The following is a 23002-nucleotide window of genomic DNA, read 5'->3' on the forward strand; positions in this document are numbered from 1 at the left end:
GGTCGGCCATGTGAGGGCAAGGACCCAAGGCCTTGGGGCATCCTCTGCGGCTTTCCCAGGCCACAAGCAGGGAGCTGGATGGAAAGCAGGGCCGCCGGGATTAGAACCAGTGCTTATATGGGATCCTGGCGCATTCAAGGCGAGGACTTTAGCCCCTAGGCTATTGTGCCATGTCCAGGCCCTCTTCCTTTTTTCTTCATAAAAATGAGTTGCCTCTCACACAGACACACTGACCTACTCCATGGTTGTTGGAAAGTGAACTTTCAGACGGAGATAGAAACTACGTGTAGTGCATCTTATCAAGGTTTCCGTTTTGGTGTCGTGAAGGACAGGTGGCGTGGTGCAGCTGGCAGGCTTCCCCTCCAGACAGCTTGCTGATTCTCACCTACTGGCCAGGCATACTTTTTTGTTTCCCCTTCAGCTGAAACGTGTTTCTGTTGAAAGGGGAAGTGTGAGGGTGAGAACAGTGATCCGCACAGTGCTGTAGTCAATGGCAACGAGAGAATTCACTGACCCGCTGAGCGATGGGCCCCCGGCTGCCACCTCGCTTGCTGTGGTGTCCCAGGTAACCCCAGGCACACAGGCTCTGATCAGGTGTGAGGGGAGTGGGGCGGAGGAATTGCAAGGGGAAAGGGATTCGTGGGCATCCGAGCCGTCAGGTGGCCCAGCTTCTGTAAAGCAGTCCCTTCACGTTGGGGAGAGAGGCTGTGTTCTGTCTGCAAATGGGGGCCCAGACTGTGGCTGGACACCTTCCCAGAGTTGGGGGAACAGTGGTGAGGACTTGCTCGATGAACGGCCCCTCTGCGGCCTCTCGGCACACCCTGGCCGGGTTTGCTTCTGGGGTTTTCTTGGCTGTCAAGCCGCAGCTTCGAGGATAGCTAGAAGTTCGTACTTGGAGATTGGAGGATCAGCAAAGAGAGAGATTATATGTGCCCCGTCCGCAGTGGTAAGGCCACATTCCAGACCCAAGACAAAGCCCGAAGAACAGGCATGTGCCACCTTCACTGAGGTGTTTTTGTGCGTCCACACTTGTGTCCCTGCCCAGCCTTAGATTTTTCTGATTGAATATACTTTATACTTTACTGTCAACAATGAGGTGTTTTTAACTCGGCGGTGAAGGAAACCAGCACCAAGACTGAATTAAGAGGAGGAGGCATCCAGGGAACTGCTGCTTAACTCTGCAGCTTGTGTCCAAGACCCAGGACGGGCAGGTGCCCCCGGTCAGAAGGTCAGAAGCACCGAGCCCCTCTGGTGCATCCAAAGCTGGAATGATGGTCACTGCAGGATGCCATGACTTAGAAATGAAATGAAGAGTGGAGTGGTCGGCCAAGTTTTCCCCCCACCCCCTGAAATCTAAAGTCAACAATTGGGTTTTAATAATACGTGTTCATTCCTTTTAATCAGGCATCTATGAAAGTGTCCATTAAACAACCTTGTTAGAATGGAAACGATGATCAGTAATATTAAGTGCTGGCAAGTCCATTTTATTAAGCATCTTTTATTTATAACAAGAACTTTTTCCTTTCGGGTGCTTTTAACACGTGGGTAAACACATGCATCTCTCTAAACATACACACACAATAGAGTCCTCTGAAGCGGGGTCGGGTTTCACTATTTGCATATTGTGGTTAATTAACAGCCACTGTGACATTATCCTAAGGGATAAGTCTACCAACAACTTAATATTTTCCATGACCGTATTAAAATGACAGACATCTTATAATATACAAGTCATCAGAACTAAAAGCAATTTAGTTAAAACTGTTTCTCCCTCCATGATGAGTGAACATTTATCCAAGGGGCCCCTGGCATAGAACATTTCTTCAGTATTTCCCTCAAATTTAGTTGCACGAAGATTACATGTAAGAGAGCGATAAATTCATTTTACCAAGTACAGAACAGACCAGGCCAGCTGCTCCTACAGTGAGCGCGCACGGCCTGCATTCAGCAATGAAAATATAATTATGTTTGTGTCGTAAAATCGGAGGAAGTTGCCGATCCGGGTGCTGCTCGGGGAGTAATCATACGTTCCCCTCTGTAGCCATGCAGTCGGATAAATTATCCTTGAAAGAAATGTTCTCGGAGCCCTCCATTTAATAAGCATGTTTGAGCTTTCAGATTAGCATGTAAATAAATGTATAGCTATAAAGTTGTTGGTGTGCCAATTGATTTCCTGAGGTCCAGCTCACCCAGGATGTCTCGCTGGAGACGTCATCCTGTGGAATGACTTAGTTCCCTTCGATGACAGTGTACTGTATTTTCAGATGAACTCTCAGTATTTAAACTTGTTATTAGAGACCTGTTGGAAGTGCACAGGCATCAATATAATTATACCAAAGGAAAAAGGAAAAAAAAGTACACAGACATCAATTTGAGTAATAAAAAATTTATATCACCTTATTAGTGCTTTATTTAGTTGTTTATGTTATTATTATTTAAATATATCATTGATTTAAATATTTATTTATATGGCCTGCCTGATTTAAGGTCTTCCTAGTGAGTTGTATTAAATAATACAAGGTCTCTGGAATAAATATGAGGTCTCCCTAGCGAGTTGTGCTCAAGCAGGGTGGGCAGTTAGGCTGCTGGCATCCCGTGTGGGAGTGTGTGGTTCAGTTCCTGCCTATTTCTCATCTCCAACTTCCTGCTGTCATAAACCTCGGGAGGCGATAGTGATGGCTCCAGAAGTTGGGTCCCTGCCCCCACCCCGGGGAATGGGTTGCGTTCCCACCCCGACTTCATCCCCTGTCTGCTTCCCCTGAGCTGTTGCAGGTGTGTGGGTAGGGAACTAGCAGACAGGAGCTGTCTGCCTCTCAGTAAGGATATGAAGGAGGGATACATGCAATTGATACGGCAGCACATTCACTTAGCACCAGGCATTGTCCCAACTTGATTATCACAGAAGTGGGGGCACCTCATTAGCCACATCCAACCTACCTGCTTTATTAAGGGTGCGGCACCAACCGGCTGGCTTGGTGACGGGCCTTCATTTGTAAGGGGTGGTGGCATTGGCCTGGAGTTTTTCCTTGTCCAAGCTTCTTCCACCACCACTGTCCCACTGTGCCTTTCTGCTAGCCTGTATGTAGAATCTGTGTTACAGATTACATGTCCCTTAACCAAAATGCTTAGTAGTACCAGAAGTGTTTTGGATTTTGCAATATTTGCAGATACATGATGAGGTACATTGGGTGTGGAACCTGGGTGGAAATGTGAAGCTGGTTTGTTTTTGTAAAGGAAGTAATTTTTTGCAATGTTTTATTTTAAAAGACTTACTTAGAGAAAGAGATTCTTCCGTCTGCTGGTTCACTCCTGAACAACCACAAAGGCCAGGGTTGGGCCAGGCTGAAGTCAAGAGCCACCAGCACGGTCTCCCACATGGGTGGCAGGGGCCCAAGTATTTGAGCCATCTTCTGCTGCTTTCCCAGGCCATTAACAGGAAGCTGGACAGGAAATGGAGCAGCCAGGACTCAATACAGGCACTCATGTGCTGCCCGTGAAGTAGGCGGAGGCTTGACACACCAGGACGCCAGCCCCTGTGCAGTGTCTTTGTTGCACCTGCCTTGTAACCATCCCATCACCTCAAGTCTGGCACATTCCAATTGGAGCATCACTAAATGTCAGATTCTGGACTAGTTTGGGTTTTTGTATCAGGGCTGTTCAACCTGTGTTAACTACATGGAGTAGTTTGAGCACTTTCTAAAGGATGGAAGCTCAGGCACTGTAAGTAAGCAATGCCTGGGGGGAGAAAGTTACCCTGAAAGAGAACTGGCATGATTCCAGGGTGGCCCTCGGCCGAGCTCCGTGGCTTGCCCCTTCTTCTGGCTCCAGGCTCAGGCACCGATCCCTTCATGTGCACGCTGTGGCACAGGAGCCAGAGGAGCTGGCAGTACCCCCCTCCGGGCTGGGTTTTGTGGGCAAGCACGGCACAGAGCTTGGTGCCAGTACACTTCCCCGTGGCTTTTTCACGCACAGTTGGCTCTCCATAAGCTGATTGACACCTTTGGGGGCTGTCTTACACGGACTCATAATTTTCCTCACTCTTGAAAAAGGTTTCTGTACCCCCAAGTATTCTCTAGTTAAAGCTGAAAATTCAACTCATCATATTTACACAATAAAAAAAAATCTATTCTGCCTTGTTTTTAATTGCAAATTCCACTCCAGGGACTCGTTCTCCCGTGAAGGAGGCGGCCCCGCGCCTTCTCCTGGAGAAGCAAGTGCAGTCAATTATGGTAATGAAATGTCAATAAATATAAAAATTTAATACAGTCTGCTCTGGGTGAGTGGCAGATGAGGACTTGCCTCCCAGACAAATTTGCTGCTGCTGCAAATATTAAATGCCCCTGAAAGAGTATCTGGTTGCCTGAGCACTCGCCAGTAAAAAAGGATGAGACAACACCAGGTACCAAACGGATTGCGCCATTATGCTGTGATTGCCACGGCAACGCCAGCCCTGCCCCCGACAGCAGTCCAACATCTTCACTTCTTATTAGAAATGGAATTATCTAAGACCAATGCATCCCTTTTTTTTTTTCTTTAAATAAAAAAGCCTCCTCTTTCTTGTTTTCCAGGTCAAGGAATTAGTCTTGTTACAAATACCATCACTCCTGTCGATTTGATGTTAATTATCTGGAAAAAAAAAAAAAGAGCAGGTTTATCTCGTTGCTTTTTATGTAGCAACATGACTAAAGAGTACTTCGGTTGTGATTCTTGTCACCCGGAAGCATACACGCTGGTTTTTTAAAGATGAATTTATTTATTTGGAAGGCAGATAAGCAGGTGAGGAGAACCTCCCTGTGCTGGAAGGGGCACAACCAGGAGCCGGGCATCTCTCCTCGGTCTCCCACGTGGCCCTCAGGGACTCTAGGAGTTGGTCCTGCCTCCGCTGCTCTCCCAGGTGCATTAGCAGCGGGCTGGACCGAAAGTGACATATCCCGAGCAGCCGGGACATGAACTGGCACCTGCCATGCCACAGCACCAGCCCCCCAGATGCAACCCTGACCCACAATTACTTCAAAATACTGTTTCATGGAGCAAAAAGGGACGTGGCACCTGCTGTGTCCACATGGACTGTTCTGAGCTCTCTGCTTACAGACAATCCATTCTTCTTTCAATGAGAGGATGTTTTAATAACTTCATGAAAAAAAAAAGTGAAGTAAAAGAAGTCTTTGTGCTGTCTGTCCCCTCTTCCCTGCCACCCCCAAATGGAAGGCGTGCAGTCATTCCAGAGCATGCATTTTCTGTAAACTTGATTTTCATCAAATAATGAAATTTTCTGAATGAAAAATCAATTTCAAGAAATTTCTAGCCAAATCTGTTCCCTATCAAGCTTTGAAATGATTAGCTTTATCAGGATAAGCATTTGATATTTATCTATAGTTGACCATCTCGAGCTAGTACTGGGGACAGTTGGCTCTGTTGGCAATGTGCTCAGCATGATGGCTTTACCTGCGACTCTCAGGAACAGGACCTGCAGGTTTCGTTTGTGGTCCTAGAGTCGTTGAAAGTGTGGTTCTGTGTTGCAGGTGGACTACTCCATAATAGCTTCGCAGGCAGGGGCCACCCTCAACAACCTCATGAGTCACGCCCAGGAGCTGGTGGTGAAGCTGCGTTCTCTACAGTTTGACCAGCGGGAGTTTGTGTGTCTGAAATTCTTGGTGCTCTTCAGTTTAGGTAAGAAGTCCTTTGCTCATTCCACCTGCAACCAGAGAGTCCTACTTGATGCTGAACTTTTGAGTGTCTTCAAGTCAGTGTACGGGGTTTCGGTTTTGATTGTCCTGCCTAGATAATGCTCTTTCTTGCAAATTATGAACTGTTGAAACATGGGTATGTTGTCATGTATATATATATACTTCTACATGATTCGTAGCCCACTAGCGGCTAGGCTCGGGGTGTGGAAGGTGGAGTATTTCTTGGTATTGGGACATTGGTCCAAGATGGGCAGAGAAGCAGCCTGCCAGGGCCATGGCAAGAAGCTAAATGGGGCTGGCGCGGGGAAGTTGGATGGTATCACATTGTTTGCCATCTCTGCCATGGTCATATCTGAGTGGGTGCTCTTGGCTTCAGTTCTTTTGCCTGCTGCCATTCTTAATCTTCTAGGATGTGCACAATAATTAGTATCCAGAGTTTTCCAGTCTCTATCCGGGTGACTAGAAAATGTGTATAGCCGGACACACCACTCTGCAAGGATCAAAGATGGCACTTGTCAGGGGGACAGATGGAAGGCTTTGGAGAAGAAAGATAACTAAGCTTAGGCAAGGTTCTCGAAGAGCAGTGGAGAAAAATCACCACTGCCTGGAATGAAAAAAGGATTAAGGAGATGGATTCCTATTGACTTCAAAGGAACAGTTTTTTCTGCCTGTCCTGTACTTGATTTCTGTATTATGTTGGCACCATAAAGCCAACTTAAATAAACTTTTCTCCAAGTCCCTTTATTCCCTTTTTGGCAGACAGCTGATGAAGGCAACCTCCCTTGAATGAAAAAAAGGAAAGAAATCAGATTTACCGACATATGCTTTTTCTTTAGTCTTCAGTTATAAGATAGTTGTGAATTCATATTCTGAGAAATAAACCAATAAAGCAAACTGCAAAGCGAAACAGATGTGCCTCCTCTCCAAATTTGGTCCTTTCATTTTCAAATCCTTCCCGACAGCACGGCACAACTGTTGCTAATAAAGGAAGAGTTGCAAGTAATAGACCCAGAGTGAAGTTTTCGCATGTAGTCAACATTTAAAATAGCAAGTGCGTTTTTGTATTTTGGAAAGTGTGATAAACGCAGCCAAAAGAAATGTTACTGAAAATGTGAAATGACAAGAGAATTTCCGAAATGCAGTGTTCAAAGGTCTTCCGTGCCAGAGCTGGATCCTGTGTGGTTTCTGTATTGACCACAACAAATAGGCGGGTCCCAGGCAAGTAAGTCGGCATCTTTTACCCACAAATGGTGTTTGGAAAGTCCAGGGGAGGGTGGCACAGGCCTGCTTGCTGTGATCTCACAAATTATCCTGGTTTATGGCGATCCTAAGTCTTTTCAGCTGGGACATTTGATCAGTCATTAAATGGAAGATGTGGTTGTGTGTGTGTGAGAAATCTTACAGCATCCGAGTCATCAAATATTTAGAGCGAATCATCTCACTTCAGTGGTATTTTAAATGAGTGCAACAGCTAGATCACATCTGAAGATGCACACATCAGCCTGGAGCCAGCTTCGGTTTGCATCACTTTATCTTTCCTTCGCCCTTATCCAGAGTCAGCATGTTCTTGGTCAGTTCTGTGTGGGAGAGGAGCTGACCCTGAAAGCGGTCAACCTTGGAACCTTGTAGATTACCTTTCTCATTGGCTGGGCTGAGGGTTGACCACAACCTTGGTCACTTGCCTGGTGTCTTGTTTAGTGTGTGCATTGAACATCTCAGCGCTGTGAGCCGTCAGTGAATGGCTAACTTAAGTGCCATTCAAACCAGTCTGTTTATTGGCTAGGGGAGAAAGAAAGGAAAGTGTGGCTTTCAGGTCAGAGATGAGTAGGTTTGGGCCACAAATTTTTAAAGAAGCAGGCAGTTTCCAAATTGTGAACTTTCTTCCCCACAAGAAACAATGGATTAAATATATATTTTAAATTTGCATCTCATTGAGTTATATATCAGCTCTTAGGTTCCCAGGCCATTGCCCAAACACCTGGCTTACTGTGACTGAGACGGAAATCATAGAAAGACCATCATTTAGAGCCCAGCCTGACCCTTAAGCTGGTTGCCTACTGTGCCCACTTGGATCCAGCTTATGCTGTGATCCCAGCCCTGCCTTGAGTGTCTTTGAATAAAACAAGGAGATTGTGGCCTGGTCAGAGACCAGAGGCCTGCTGAGAGATCACCATGGCATGGCAAAGTTTTCCAGAAGAGAGATTTGGTAAAGAAAGAAACTGGGCTGTGATCCTAAGCAGGTGCAGTCATTGCAAGCACGGAAAAGAGCCAGCACGGGAAAGAGGGGTGGGCAGGCCCTGGGGAGAGGGTGACCAGCAGAAGACTCTGTTCTGGAGGCAATTAAGGAATGCTGGCATGGTGCTTAGGGGCAGGAAGGGTGACATGCGCCTGATTTGCATTTTCGGTAGGTAGCACTGTGGGAAGTTGACTTGGTGCGGGGAAAGGCAGGAAATCCATGTGTGAGATGGTACCACGGAGGAAGACAGGTGAAGGGCACCTGTGAGCCACAGAGCCGGGGAAAGAGCTGGCAGGAAATGGTCTGGGATGGGATTCAGTTTCTGAGTGTAGAGCCAGAATAAGAACATCTACTGGAGGTGGAGCAGGTTCCAGAAGCCCCTGTTGTCTCCTCAGGTCATTCTTCACTACAGCATACTCCAAGTTCCATGAAAAACTGAGCGGTGGGACTAACATTACAAGTTACTAAAATTACAAGTTACCTCTGGGCAGATACCAGTTAAACTGGTCAAAAAGAGGTGTGCGTGTCTGAGAGAAAGAAAAATATAGACCCTGGAGGTGCAATCTCTGTATTGAAATTCCGTTGACTAGGCATATTTTGTTGCCTAACTATAAGATACTGTCACCTGTGCCCATAAAAAACTTGGCAGAAAAAGGAAATATTCTAAGCTGGCCATTCATACTTGATGACACAGGAGAGGTCAAAACAGATTTTTCAGTGTCTGTCAGGCTTGTAATACCCCTCACTTCTAACAAGGAATCAGAGGTGACAGCGAATGACAGCCTGGTCATCTGTCAGCAGAGGAACAGAACCAATAGAGGAAGATGCATGCACTGGTAGGGTGCGTTGGAAAGACAAGTGGAACTCCCGCAAGCGTTACCTCTTGAGAACACAGGCAGAGCAGGGAGGCACCCCTGAGTTTGAACTGTGGCATCCTGAAGAATGTCCCTACCAGCTCAAGCTCCTCTTGAGGCTGCTGGGCCCCCCTGCTGGGTCAGGGGGCAGCAGAATGGGCTGGGTACCTGCTGTTTCCTGCTTCCCCTGGAGAATGCTCTCGACATGCTGAGAACATTCTCTTAAGCTTGGAGAACATTTCCTGTCTGAGGATACTTCATCAGGACTGGGGCCAAGGTGTGGGATGAAAACAGTTTCTTTTGGTACAAACACGTGTTTGAAATCCACACATTGCGTTTTCCTAGTTCAGATTTCCCGTGGCGCCTCCAGTGCGTCTTTGGGTAGGGCTGAGTTGAAATGCATGTTACTCTTTGAGAGGATTCCCAAAGTCTAAAAAGGGTTGTGTGCTTGCCTCAAATCTCTGTGATCTTGAACTCTAATTTCGATGTCAGCGTGAGGATGCTTCAGTAGAATCGACTGACGCGCATGGCAGCCTCGACTGGAGTTAGAATTGTCCCATAGGTTTTCTGTGTGCTTTGTGTTTCCAACACAACACTTAGTACTAAGTCAGGACTCTCCAGGTGTTCTTTACTGATAAACACAGACGAATCAAGGGACTTTGGTTTTGTTTTTGCAGTTGATGTGGGTGGCACAGAAATCTCTCATCCACTTACTTCCCCAGATGCCCTCCCTGGCTGGGTCTGAACCAGACCTCAATCCAGGTCTCCTGTATGGGTGGCAGGAACCGAAAGACTTGAGCCGTCATGCTGGCCAATGGGGCAGTGCAGCAGCAAGGAGCTTGGGTCGGGAGCCAGAGCAGCCTTCCCAGCCGGGCATCCTGCACGTGCCTAACTGCTCAGCTGAAGGCCAGCTCTGTCTCACCGAGCTGTCACCCCAAGGCCTTTCCCAGGAACTCCATCTGGAGCTCCGCACAGAGGTGCTTCAAAAAGTCATTGGAAATGGAATTCATGGAAAGGTAAATTTCTTTTGGTGCAAAAATGTTTGAAATCCATGCGGTGGTTTTTGCTTTTTTGTTTGTGTGTTTTGTGGTGTGCATTATCCATGAGCTTTTTGAAGATGTCTTCCAGACATGGGATTCAAAAACAATTGTTTTAAAGAAACCCCTTCTTTTCATTACAATTTTGCGTGAAACTTTTGAAATCCCCATGTGCTTAAGATGCCATTTATACAAGCAGAGTGATGAGCATTAGGACACTGTCGCATCAGTGGGAACCCGAGAAGACTAACCATTCCCCAAATAGTTATGACAGTTGGGGTGGGCCAAATCAAAGCCAGGAGCCAAGAACTCTGGATCTGTCACATGGAGGGGTAAGGAGCCCATAGTTTGGGCTGTCTTCTGCTGCCTTGGCAGGTGCATTGGCAGGGAGCTGACTCAGATGTAGGAGCAGCCAGGACTGGACACGTGCTGTGATGCAGGACACCCGTGTGGCAGGCAGTGGCCCTCACAGCTGTGCCGTAAAGCCAGCCTCTGTGTTTATCTCTGTCAGTGCTGGGTTCCAGAGACGCCATGAGCTCATGAAGAGCTGTAAGGTGCATAGGATCTGTGCTCTTCAAATAATCCCCTCCTGATACTTTATGATTCTTAAAAAAAAAAAAAAATCCTTCTTTGTTTGAAAGACACAGTGAGCTCCCTTCCACGTACTCACTCTCGAAATGCCCCCACTGCCTCACCTGGCCAGGTCTCAGGCTCACACGTGGAGCCAGGAACTGGGTCTTCACACGTGGGTTGCAGGAGCCCAGCTAACCGTGCCACACAGTCACCTCCAAAGATCCAACGACACATGGTTTCTGACATGACGGGTACTTGCTTCCTTAATCTGAATTTCACCGGTATTTCTTCTGCTCTGGCACTTAGAGATCTGGCACATACCTTTTCTCTTCACAGCAGTACACCGTCTGTCCACTTGGGCTTTCAGTAATGGAGCCTGGTGAGGGGCAGGGCAGCTGGTAAGCATGATGCCAAGAAGGAGACTGCCACCCAGGGCCTCTGTACTGAGTTTAAGACTGAGGTCAAGCCATCACAGAGAGCAATGCTGTTTGACTGTATGTGTGAGAGCGAGCACAAATAATCCCAGAGTAACTGCTGACATCAGGGGACGTGGAGACCCACACAGATGGTAGACAGTTGGCCATTGCAGTGTGGCCAAGGAACGGCACCCGTGTCAACCCAGCCCCTGTCTGCCCGGTGAGGCACAGTGCAGGGGCAGCCAGGAGCACATGCTGCTGTGGCCCCGATGTGTGCCTAGGACACCTGCCATGGCCCTCCTGAGCCATGATGCCCCGGAGCTCCCTCTGCTTGGGGAACCCCTGGGAAGATCTGCGGCCAGGGCATCAGGATGGGGCGGAGGGCAGCTTTTCAGAGGAGGTCCACGCTCCTGGGTTTGTTTGGCCCCTGCTGTATGTGGGGTGGGTAGCACCATTCCCAGCGCAGAAACAGCCGGGAGCCGTGAATCCCCCTTTTGCTTTCCTGCAGTGTGGAGATCAAGTGAAGGGCTTCCGAGTCACACAGTGGGCCTGGAGCCTAGTGCCTGAGCCCTGCAGCACAGTGAGAGGATTGCCCCCCTTCTCGATCAGAGGGCGACACAGCACAGGCAGCATTTGCCACCCAGCTGCTCTGCCGCTGTCCAGAAGCCAAACCAGAGAGGGCCCTCATGACGCCTTCCTCAGGGCCCCTGTAACGGCTGCAGGAGGGCCAGAAACGGGTCAGAAATCAAACGTGTGTGACCTTTGATATGCAAACATGAACATCAACTTCATTCTAAAGCAGGACAGTTTGCATGTCAATAAAGTTCTTACATATCATCTCCGCGAAGATGGGGTGGGGGCCGCCTCGTGCCGCGTGTGGTGGCTCCTGCTCACGGCCTGGTCCTTCAAGTGACATCTGAAGACGCTCTTGCGCCCGCACCTGCTAACGCCCCATTGGTTCACGGAGCCCAGGGCTGCAGGCGACTGGGCTCCCAGGCTCACCCAGGCGTGGGAAGTTCAGTTGTTCCCCTCAAGTTAGATGAGCCAAAGAAATAGCCCAGGGCGCTGCTGACAATTAGCGTTCTGGCTCTGAGTTGACCTTTTCTTCTTTGGCGATATTCTAATTCAGAAAAAACACTCGCTAGACACTTGTCAGATCCCCGAGCTGGTCCTCATGCTAATGCGTGGCTGGGATCTCTGCCACTGAGGGCCTCGCTGGCAACTCACGTTTCCTGGAATTTATATAATCATTTGAAATTCAGAAAGGATTGATTAGCATTCACGAGGTGCCGCTGTTCAATATTTACACCAGAGAGATTTGGCAGAAGCAAATAATGGCCCATAAAGTTGATGCTTGTCTTAATTAAATGCAGTATGATAGGTGTCGTGTGGGTATTTTTTCCCCCACCTTTTAGTGAGCAAAGCAGTTTAGCGATGACTAGATATAACTCATTTTGGAGTTCTGCACTGGAATGTAATCAATAGGTGTTTACAACTGTGGGAGAAGTGATGATTGTTCTCTGCTGGCAGAAGACTATAATTGCCTAAATAGCATTTATTTGAGCATATTTCTGAATTAGCTTATACTCCCAAATATTCATCACATTTTAGGTGTGTTTGCGCTGATGTTGTTATTTTGCTGAGTGTCACTGTGTAGGGAGGTGATTGTTTTCAGAGCAGCGATGTGGCCAGGAAGACTGGGATGAGCCAAGGGGGAGATTGATGTGTGAGTTGAGGCTACCCCCTCTGCCAGCCTCAGCCGTGCAAATGCTGTGCCTGATGTGGGGCACCAAGTGGCTGTCTGATTCGGAACTGATTCGGAAGGGGTTAGGAAGCCAGCACGGTCTGTTCAGAGCTCGCACATTGGTGCACTCTGCACAGCCCAGGGCCCACGTCTATTCCAGAATGGAGCCAGTCAGTGAGTCACATCTGAGTCAGTTGTTAAACCTTTATTCCAGTTTACTGATAAAATCTGATGGGTCCCATCCTGAGTCCCGACCATGTTTGGTTAAGAGGGTTAAATTCCACATGGGCCGACCCGAGCCGGGCCAGGCCAGGGTCAGATTCGAAAGTAAGAGTCTTGCTGGTTGTCGTTGACAATGGTGAGCTGCACAGCGTTGGTACCTGCAGATCTTGTCAGCTTCTTTATTTGCTTCTGAGGCAGAGGTACGGAGAACCTTAGAAAGGTGTCTTACCTGCTGGCAGATGCCCCAAGTGCTTGCCAGACAGAAGCCGAGAACTCCGGCTCAACACAGGTCTCCCACCTGGGTGGCAGGGACACAGCCTTGTGGGGCCACATCAGCAAGTAGCTGGAACCCAGGCACTCTGACTGTGGCGTCTATGGCTTCTGAAGAGGCTTCTTAATACCTGCCCACACTTTTTTTTTGCAATTTTTAAAAATTTTGATTATTGTAAAATTTATAGAACATCAAGTTCACCGTACTAACCGTTTTCAGTAGTGGCTGTGTCTGCACTTTGAGAAAAGTGCTCTTTGTGAATAGCATTGCCCTCTCCATGATACATACCCTGAACCGAAGCGGTGACCTGAGACTGTCTGTGCTCAGAGGCTGTGCAGGGAGCCGAGAGCACCAGGCCGCCTGGCCCCGCCTTGCTGTCTTCACTCTCTCTGCCACACCGGAAAGGAAGTTTCAGTGCATTAACCTAAGGAGTAAGACCATAAGTGGGAAGTGGAAGCTCATGCAGGCTTGAATTCAGATGTGGCCTGGCAGCTGTGCCACGCTGGGCACAGCATCGCTGTGATCCACAGCCTCGTTGTGAGGGCTGGGTGGGCGGCACTTGGTAGAAGTAAGTGACGTTCAAGACACTTCCTTCCATCAGGGAAGGTCATACAGACCATGTCTCTTCTTGGACAGCACCTTTAGGGATACAGAGTCCAGGGAAAAGCTCTTTCTTGTGTCACCATCATTGCTGCATTCACTACTGAGCCCTAGTTAAAGTTCTCTGATCTGCTAGCCAAGGGTACCGTCGTCACCCTGGACGTTTTGAAACACGTCGGAGGAAGCAAACCCGAGGCACCTGGCTTCATCTTCTCTGCCACCCATCCCCACATGGGACCCAAATCACATCCTGGAGCGTGTCGTCCGAGGTCGGCGCAGGGCCCAGACAAGGAGGATTTAACAGGGGAATCTGGGTCTCCCACCTGCTCCCCGAGAGTGCTGTCCCAGGAAGCTCGCAGGCCCTTTGTCCTTTGATTGTCAGTGCCCTGTGGTTCACTTTAGTTGCCTGAACACATTGTGGTTCTGTCCTGGACCTGCTCGTGCCTCCGCTCTGGAGTCTGGAAGGGAAATAGAAATGCCTGACTGAGATGCGGAATCCTCACGGCAAAGGCTGTGTCTTTGGAGCTAAAATCCTGGAAGTCTCACTTGTTTCGAGGGAATTGTTAGAATTTGAGAATTCTTTCAGGCAAATTAATCATTTGTGTTTTTGTTTTGAAATTCGGGCTGTGATGGTAATAGTTCTGTTTAGGAACTGTGTAATGGGGACCTTGGAGTCTTCCCACCCCCATGTTTGCATCAAACTCAAAGGACTAAGTGGGATGGAAGCAGGGATGAAGGCACAGCTTGTGCACACAGTACTGTGTTTGCACAGTCTCAGAAATGTGGCTTTTGGAGTCCAAAGTCCTTGGTTCTGCAAGCAGAGTAGTCAGGGCACAGAGGAAGCAGGGTCGGTGAGCTTCCGCTTTCTGCTAGGAATAACCAACGCCAGTGCGTGCCTCTGAGCATGCGCGGGGGCTTCGTCTTCCTCGTCTCCATTCAGGAGGGCACTTTCTTGGATGTCTTCCCCAGCTTCATAGCCACACATACACCTCTTTTTCTTTCTTTTCTTTTTTAAGATTTATTTATTTGGAAGGCAGAATTAGAGAGTAGGGGGTGGAGAGGGAGGTGTTTTCCGAACCAGGCTCAGGCCAAGAGCCAAGAGCACTGTCTGGGTCTCCCAAGTGGATGCATGGGCCCAAGCACTTGAGCCATCCTCTGCTACCTTCCCAGGCACATTAACAGAGAGCTGGATTGGAAATGGAGCAGCTGGGACTCAAGCTGGTGCCCATATGGTATTATCCGGGTTACAAATGACCACTTACCCCACTGCTCCACAGTGCCAGCCCCAAGACACACATTTCTTCCTCTGTCACCAGTTTCTACTGATGGCTATTGTTTCATATGTTCAACAGCTCTGTTTTTGTGCTGTTTTGCTAGGCTTAGCCCCTTGCCTGGAATACATTGAAGTCCCTGGGTCTGTTCCCCAGCTTTGCCTCCTGCCAGGGCAGACCCTGTGAAGCCGACCTGAGGATGGCATAAGTGACTGGGTTGCTGCCACCCAAGTAGGGGGCGGGGATGGAGATCCTGGGTCTTAGCTTCCACCCGGCCCAGCCTTGGTCACTGGTGGCCTTTGGGGATGACCCAGTGGAGAGGAGCTGTACCCTGGAAGCAGAACACAGCCTGCAGTTGCTCCTGATCTCAAAGCACCCCTTCCAGGACAGGTCACATTCATTAGCTCTCTCTGGTGCACTACCTTTGCTAAGATCACCCAGCTTGGAAGAGGTAGAGCTGAGATTTGCTGATGTTAGACCCCAGTCTTCCCCACTGCTCCCTGCTGTCCTCCTGGTTAACTGAGTCAGTATGGGAACCTGCAGGGCACTATGCCCAGCGTTTGAACGGTGATGAGCCATTCTGATTGGTCTTGTCAAGAATTGGGAGGAAATCTGATTCTTTCAGAGTGTACTGCGGAATGTACAAAGGGCCGAGTACCCATCCTGCCTTCCTAAAAGGCTCGCAGGTCTCTCGCCAGCATGCTGCCCAGGCCCAGCTAGGGCAGTGTCAGCTGAACTGCTTGCCTAGCACCAGGTATAGGAAGGGCTTTGCACGCCTCACCCATACCATGCCAGAGGCACTGCCGAAAGGGCAACGCACGTGTTCTGCACACTGTTGGGCATCTGGTGCGTCTCTTTCCCTGGGGGAAGGAGCCTCTGGTGTGCCAGTTCCTGTCCTGTGAGTCCCAGCATGAACAGAATTTGATCACCAGTCCGAGGCTCTGGGCTGGAACTGTTCAGTCTCTACTCGCTGTTCGTCTCAAAGCCAAGGAATGGACTCGGTACAAGCCTAGGGCACAGAGGGGAACACAGGAATCTCTGTTTTCCATTGTCCAAGTCTCATCATAAAGTCTTCGGCATGTTCTTGATATTCCTAGCTGTAGTAATTAGCAGGTTATTCTAACAAGAAAAAAAAAACTTGTTGCTTGTATAAGAAATGATGGGACAGATTGGATAAACACATGTGCTGGCATTTGTCCAGAAACAACTATCAAAAGGGGTTGGTACTGTTAACAGTAATGTGTCTAATTATAACTTCAAGGAAATTCCACTCTCAGAGAGGTGGCTATAGAAATGTATTCTTGTCTTGCAAAAGGATACGGCCACGTTTAGGATTTGAAAACCCTTGCCTTTGTCCTTTTTGCTTGTTGCCACCATTTTCTAGGTTTCTATTTGTGTTTCAGTAACTCTGAAATCCTTGAGAACTCTAAAGCCTGGATCGTTGTTTTCACTGATTAAACAGTATTTCATTTTATAATGTACCTACAACATATTCATTAACTCTCCATTGATGGGCATCAACTACAGACAAGGTTAAAGGGATTTTTAAAAGTTTTATTTATTAAAGGTAGGCTAGGGGAAGGAACTCCATCTACTGATTCATTTCCCCAGTGGCCAAGGCTAGACCGCAGCCAAAGCCAGGAGCCAGGAAATTCATCCACGTCTTCCCACATGGGTGTCAGCACCCCAGTCGGCAGGAGCCAGAGCCAGGTCCTGACCCAGGCACTCCAGTCCGGGATGTGAGCATGCTAACTGATGGGCTCGGTGCCTCCTTCCAGACATGGGTTTTATTCCTCCATATATTTCTGTAATATATAGTAGGGCAATCTTTCAATTCTAGAGTTCTGAATTGCTCTGCAAAACAGATGTGCCAGATCCCTTCCTTAGCCAGTGTCCTCTGTTGTCATGAGCACTCTGCAGCCGCCATTCTGTCTTCACTCCCAGTGAGATGATCCTCTCGTCTGTATCTGAAGCATCCGCTCAGATCCTCTCCTCATTGGATGAAATGGCTTTCTGCATTGACTTGAAAGCCCTTTTAGTCATTCTGTCTAAAAAGAATACTTTGGTTTTTCATTTTGTCTATCTTTTCTTTCACAAGAGTAGCCTTCTTTGTCACTATTTTCCTTTGATTCTATGTATTACATTTTAAAAATCCTTCCTAAATTAAATACACTGTCCTTCATCAGTTCATCCCATATACTAAAACCTTGCTTTCCATATTTATATTATTTATAACCACAGAGCTTACTTTTGTGTACACTATAAGAACTTGACTTTACGACTTTTTAACGCTGCTTCTTTTGTGCACTCAATATCTATAAAGCTCTGAGTGTCTTTCTTTACTTTCTCCATCATTACGTTGGTATGTGATTGTATCAGCACCAATCTCTTGTGTCTTAAGCATTCTTGGGAGTCGATTTTGATACTTGGTTGAAGGGTGCCTCTGCCTGGTATTTCAAAAACAGTCAATTATTCTTGGGCTTTCACTTTCCCATTCACATCGCAAGTTTGACATGTTGCTGTGCTTCCAGAAAACAAACCTGCTTGGGATGTTTGATATTATTGCCTTATGTTTAGAAGCTAATTGAGGCAAAGTGCTTTTCTTCAGAGTCGAGCTCTCTCCTGTTCATGAACATGGTTTGCCTTCCCTTCACACAGGTGTACTTTGGTACACTTTCATAAAGCCCCACCCTGGTGTTCTCCCCAGAGGTATAGACACATGATTTGTTATTGATTCATCAGGAACTCCTTATGGAACTTGTTAATATAATGCAGGTTTTTCCAATTGGTTAATATCCATGTAACTTAATTTGCTTTTTAATATTGAACTTGTGCTAAACAGACCTGTCAAATTCCTATGCTTTGCCTTGGACCTTCTGCATGGGCATTTATGGTCTGAAAATAAATAGAGATTTATTTTCACCCCTGTGATTTCCTTCTTTTGTCGACTAGGCAATATTGACTTGAAACTGTGGTAGTGTTACCTTACTCTGATCTTTAATGGGAGTAAACTTAAAGTCTCACAACCTCATAAAAAAAAGTTCTGTCTGTTTTATTAGCCTTCCTATCAAAAAAGAAATAAAATGTTGGTCTTGGAGATCCAGGAGCAATTTTTTCTTTGCCTCTGTTTCAATAAATCCTCCTCTTTTATTATTTTGTTCTCATTCTAGCCTTCTTGAGTTGAACATTTTGTTCATTTATTTTCAGCCATAAATTTAGTTATTTTTTTTCTTCATGGAAGCATTTAGGGTTAAAAAAGTAGCCTCTTGGCACAGCCATAGTTGTATGTGCAAAAATTTGAATGTGGCAAACCTGTCACCTTCAGTACTGCTGCAGCGCTATGCCTGCATGCCACAGAACCTCAGGGGCACCACGCACATCATGGTCTTTGTCAGTTGTACCAGGTAGAGTTGTGTGTTGTGAATGGCAGTATCTGGAGTCCCACATTTAGTTCCAATTATCTGTGATCTCCATGGTGTGTACGTGTGTTTTAAACCCATGAATTATTCATTCGTGGATTTTGAAGTTTCCAAGCAAATGGGAATTAGCCCTTCACTTGTGAAGTGTGAGTTGTTTACATCATAAGGTTATGCATACCATTGTCATTCTGTGCATGTCATGTCTAGCTTTTGTAGCAGCGTAGTCTCTGTTAGTTGGGTGCCAAATGTTACTGAGGGAATTCTTGATGATTTTGCTACAGCTTCTTGGTGTCTTGTCTTTTAGGACTGCATGTCTCTCCCCCACCACCCTTAATCCTTTTATTTCAGAATCATTGTGTCTAATAAAAGAAAGTCTAGTGGGTTTTTAAGAATCAAGGATGTGTTTCCCTCTCTTCACTTTCACAGGTTTGGTTGAGTTGGTGGGTTTCTCAGGTTTCCATGATTTTGGATAGGTTTCCAGTAAGTGGCATATTGCTGTGCTTTTGTTTTGCTTCTCTTTAAGCCACTTTCTAATCTATTAATATTGAAATCACATTAAGTTTTCAGGAAATTGAAAAAAAATCTAACTCAGGTTTCCCTGATGGCAACATTTTACATAACGGTGGTCAGTGTAGAACCAAAAAGCTGGCTTTGGTCTAGTGACAGTTGGCACGTATCCGCAGTTTCGCGTGCTCTTATGCATGTTGGGGTGGGAATGGGAGTCTGTGCTTCCATCATGCTTAGGTTTGTATAACCGCCAACATACTCACAATACAGAACTTCCCTGTAACTTCTTCCACTCCTTTGCCCTGTACTCACCACTGGTGACCAACCACAATTTGGGGCTTTCAACATGTGACATAAGTGCAGTTAGAGCACACCTAGTCTTTTGGGGTTGGTTTTCTTGACTTGCCCATCTGTGAGCACATAACACTTGTTTGTTCCATGGCTCTGTAGATTCTGCAGTATGGATACACTGCAGTTTGTTTTACCCATTGATAAACTGGAAAGACAACAGGGTACAACCATTTAAGACTTCTTGCATCTATTTTAGATACCTTAAATTTCCCTTTAAGGTGTGTAAGTTTAGAGGATACTGGAAAATTCAACTATTCTCTTTGGTGTAAATCCCTCTGCTGACTACATTAGGCAAATGTTGGGGTCTCTCAGTTAATGGGAGACCTGGGAGAGGTCTCATTGTTTGCTATTTTTCTCTTCATCTCACGGTGGTACTTTTTTTTTTTTAAGATAAACATGTATGTATAATTTGAACGACTTACAGAGAGAGAGAATCTCCGTCTGCTGGCTCCAAATGGCCACAATGGCCAGAGCAAAACTCATCTGAAGTCCCAGGAGCCAAGGTCTGCTTCCGGGTCTCCCACATGGGTTCCGGACCCGAGCACTTGGGCCATCCTCTACTGCTTTCCCAGGCACATTAGCAGGGAGCTGGATTAAAAGTGGAACAGCAGTAACTTAAGCCCGTGTCCCTATGGGATGCCAACCCTGTAAGCAGACCTTGCTTCACCACTGAGCCAACACCTGTGGTACATTTTTGCATTAACATATTCTAATTCCCTTGTCATATATCTCATCTAACATGTATTTCAAAAATTAGACTTTTTCCTTGCTTAATTATTTCTGTTTGAAATTTTTCTAGTAGGTTCTTTTTCACCTACTATTGTGATTCTTTTTGGCTCATTACATCATTTTTTTAAAAAATGAATAGTATCTCTTTTTGTCCTGTACTGTCTAAACTAACTTTGACATTTTCATCTGATTTTGTATAGAAATAATTTCTTCTGGAGTGAAATGATGTCCAAGTTGCTTTGATTGGCTTCTTCCTTAGCCATTTACATCATTTTGGTTTTCACATTCTCTTTTGCAGACTTGTTCTGAGTAGTCTAGCTACAGCTTCTCTTTCCCATTTTTGGCATTTCTCTCTTGTCCACTTGGTGCCCACTCTTCTTCTGCTGCATTTCTGTATGTGCTTCCCTGAATCCATGGTGACACTGAGCCTCCTGCACTTCGAGGGTAGTGCAGACCTGATTCCTCATCTGGACACAGAGACAGTGGGTGACTCACCTCAGTTCTCACCCCAGCAATGCAGTTCTCCCCTGCCATGTTCCACAACTTGCCAAGTAGAGAGCTTGAATAGTGAATGAGGAATAGTATTCCTTCCTCCTTCCCTTTGATTGAGCTTAAGCCTTCTGGCTAATGTCTTGCATCCTTTTATCTCTATTACTTTATCACAATCTACAATACCATTATCAAACAGCTTATCCAATCCAAACATGCATAAATTGCATGTTATGCTGATGTCTAGACTTTCAAGCTGTGGACGGTACAACAGCTTCCCTCTGTTTGCTACTAGGGACCCTGCTCTTGGAGTGCTTAGGTGTGGCCATGGTGTTTAGAGGCAGGCAGAGACTGTTTACCAACATGATGCTGCTGAGCTTTTAAAGCCTGTAGAAATAGCCTTCAGCATGCACCACCCAAACCTCAGTCATCCTTCATCTCCCTTTCCACTAACGAAGAAGACTCCTGTGGCTTTCCAGCTGTTAATATGGTGAAATAAGAAGCACTAACCAAATAGTGCAAATGGCTGGGACAGGTGTGGTATTTATTTGAGAGGTGATGTGGGGGCAGGGAGTAGAACAGAGAGATCTCCTTTCTGCTGGCTAACTCCCCACATACCTGCAACGTGTGGAACTGGAATCATGCCTCCCAGGAGGCTGGCATCAGACATTATTCCGTTGTGGGGCACCAACATTTTAACCAGCATTTTACCTGGTAAACCAAATTCCTACGCATTTTAGTACTTTATAAAAATTTTTGTTTAGAAACCATGCATGTGTCTGTAATAAGGTTACAAAGACTAAGTACTGCAAAAGTCATTTTTACTTCACTGTACACCAACTCAGGACTGCAATAGCTATTTTATGATGAGCAGTCTAATTGGCAATAAAATGTATGTTTTTGATCACAAAGATACCAATTTGGATGGTTACTTGGCAATGATCACATTATAAAAATTCAGATGAAGACTGGAAATGCTATTATAGGGTAAAAACATCAGTGAAAGCACTGATAATAAGGGAAAATGTCAGTAAGACAAAAGAGCTGAAAATTTGAACAAAAACTTTTTTTTAAAGATTTTTTCATTGTTATTGGAAAGCCGGATATACAGAGAGGAGGAGAGACAAAGAGGAAGATCTTCCATCCGATGATTCACTCCCCAAGTGAGCCGCAACAGGCCGGTGCTGCGCTGATCCGATGCCGGGAACCAGGAACCTCTTCCGGGTCTCCCACGCGGGTGCAGGGTCCCAAAGCTTTGGGTTGTCCTCAACTGCTTTCCCAGGCCACAAGCAGGGAGCTGGATGGGAAGTGGAGCTGCTGGGATTAGAACCGGCGCCCATATGGGATCCCGGGGCGTTCAGGACGAGGACTTCAGCTGCTAGGCCACACCGCCGGGCCCACAAAAACATTTTTAAGCAAGAAAATTTCTAGGTCTGTGGTGCCATGGTTGGCATGTTGTCTGGGATGCCTTCATCCCATACCCAAGTGTTTGGGGTTAAGTCTCAGCCCTGCTTCCAGTTCTAGCTCATGGCTAATGCATTCCCCAGGAGGCAACAGGTGATGGCCCGTGGGCCTGGGCTCGCAGCTTTACCATGGTCTGGCTCCTGCTGTTGTGGACATTTTGAAAGTCCAACAAATGGAAGATTGCTCCCTCTTCCTCCTCCCTCCATCTAAAAAAAAAAAGTTGTTAAATGTAAAAACAAATTTAAAATCTCTGTGGTACAATTTATGAGCCTATAAAACGAAATGAAAATTGCTCTCCTGGCCCATGGAAAAGCAGTAGGGATTCTGTGGGCAGGATTTTCTGTTCGTAAAAGGGTGGAGTTCATTTTCTTTATCTCACAGTTCCTGCCCTGGCTCAGCCTTTGGTGCACAGTGCACTCGTGGGCCCAAGCCAACGTGTTTGCATTTTGCAGTGCCCTGTGTTCACACCCCACACTTAAGATGGCGTATGGCTGGCAAGGGTAGGATGCAATAGCTGGTACGTGACTGAGGATTCTTCCCACCCCGATGGGTCCCGCGGACAGATGAGGTGTGTCTTCAGCCTTGGTCACAGCGGCCCTTTGGGTTGTAACTGCTTGAGATGACATGCCAGCACTGAGGCAGAACCCCTCTGTTATTGCGATTGTGACATGTCAGTCACCAGTCTTTGGGAGCAACCACAGCTGTATTGTCACATCCACGTGTCCCCCTGTGGCACACTGCCGGGTGTGAAAGGGGGATCACTTCCTACGGTGAAGAGGCCGTGCACAGAGTAGCCGGCAGGACCCAGAACACCTGTGTGAGTTCTGTGTGTGTCACCATGTGGGTGCACACAACATCATCACCAGCACAGAGCCCCTTCTGGGGTGCCTTTTTATTCCAGATGTGCTTAGCACGATACCAGCAATGCAGTGAGAGCCCTGCCTGTGTTGTCTTGGCCTGGGTGTCTCTGCCTCATGGACCCCTGTGCCATCCTTTAGTGCCTATCCCAACAGAGAGCTTCAGGGCTGTCTGCTTCATGCTCTCATGGCATTTTGTATTCGATCTGCACACAGTGGTTGTGACGTCCAACTTACGTGGTTGGACATCACTTGGCCATCACACCAAAGCGTGC

At 46.9% G+C, this 23002-nt stretch overlaps 1 protein-coding gene across 5 annotated transcripts in view; it reads left to right on the plus strand.

The window, feature by feature from the left end:
• Window positions 1-23002, plus strand: part of NR5A2 (nuclear receptor subfamily 5 group A member 2) — a 115532-nt gene that overhangs the window by 69260 nt on the left and 23270 nt on the right. For all 5 annotated transcript variants that reach the window (XM_004578789.2, XM_004578788.2, XM_058668972.1 and 2 more), the window contains one exon: window positions 5523-5670. In XM_004578789.2, coding sequence (XP_004578846.2) covers window positions 5523-5670 — 148 coding nt within the window. The remainder of the gene's footprint in view (window positions 1-5522; window positions 5671-23002) is intronic.

Source organism: Ochotona princeps, chromosome 10 (genome assembly GCF_030435755.1).
Source record: "Ochotona princeps isolate mOchPri1 chromosome 10, mOchPri1.hap1, whole genome shotgun sequence".
Lineage (NCBI taxonomy): Eukaryota > Metazoa > Chordata > Mammalia > Lagomorpha > Ochotonidae > Ochotona > Ochotona princeps.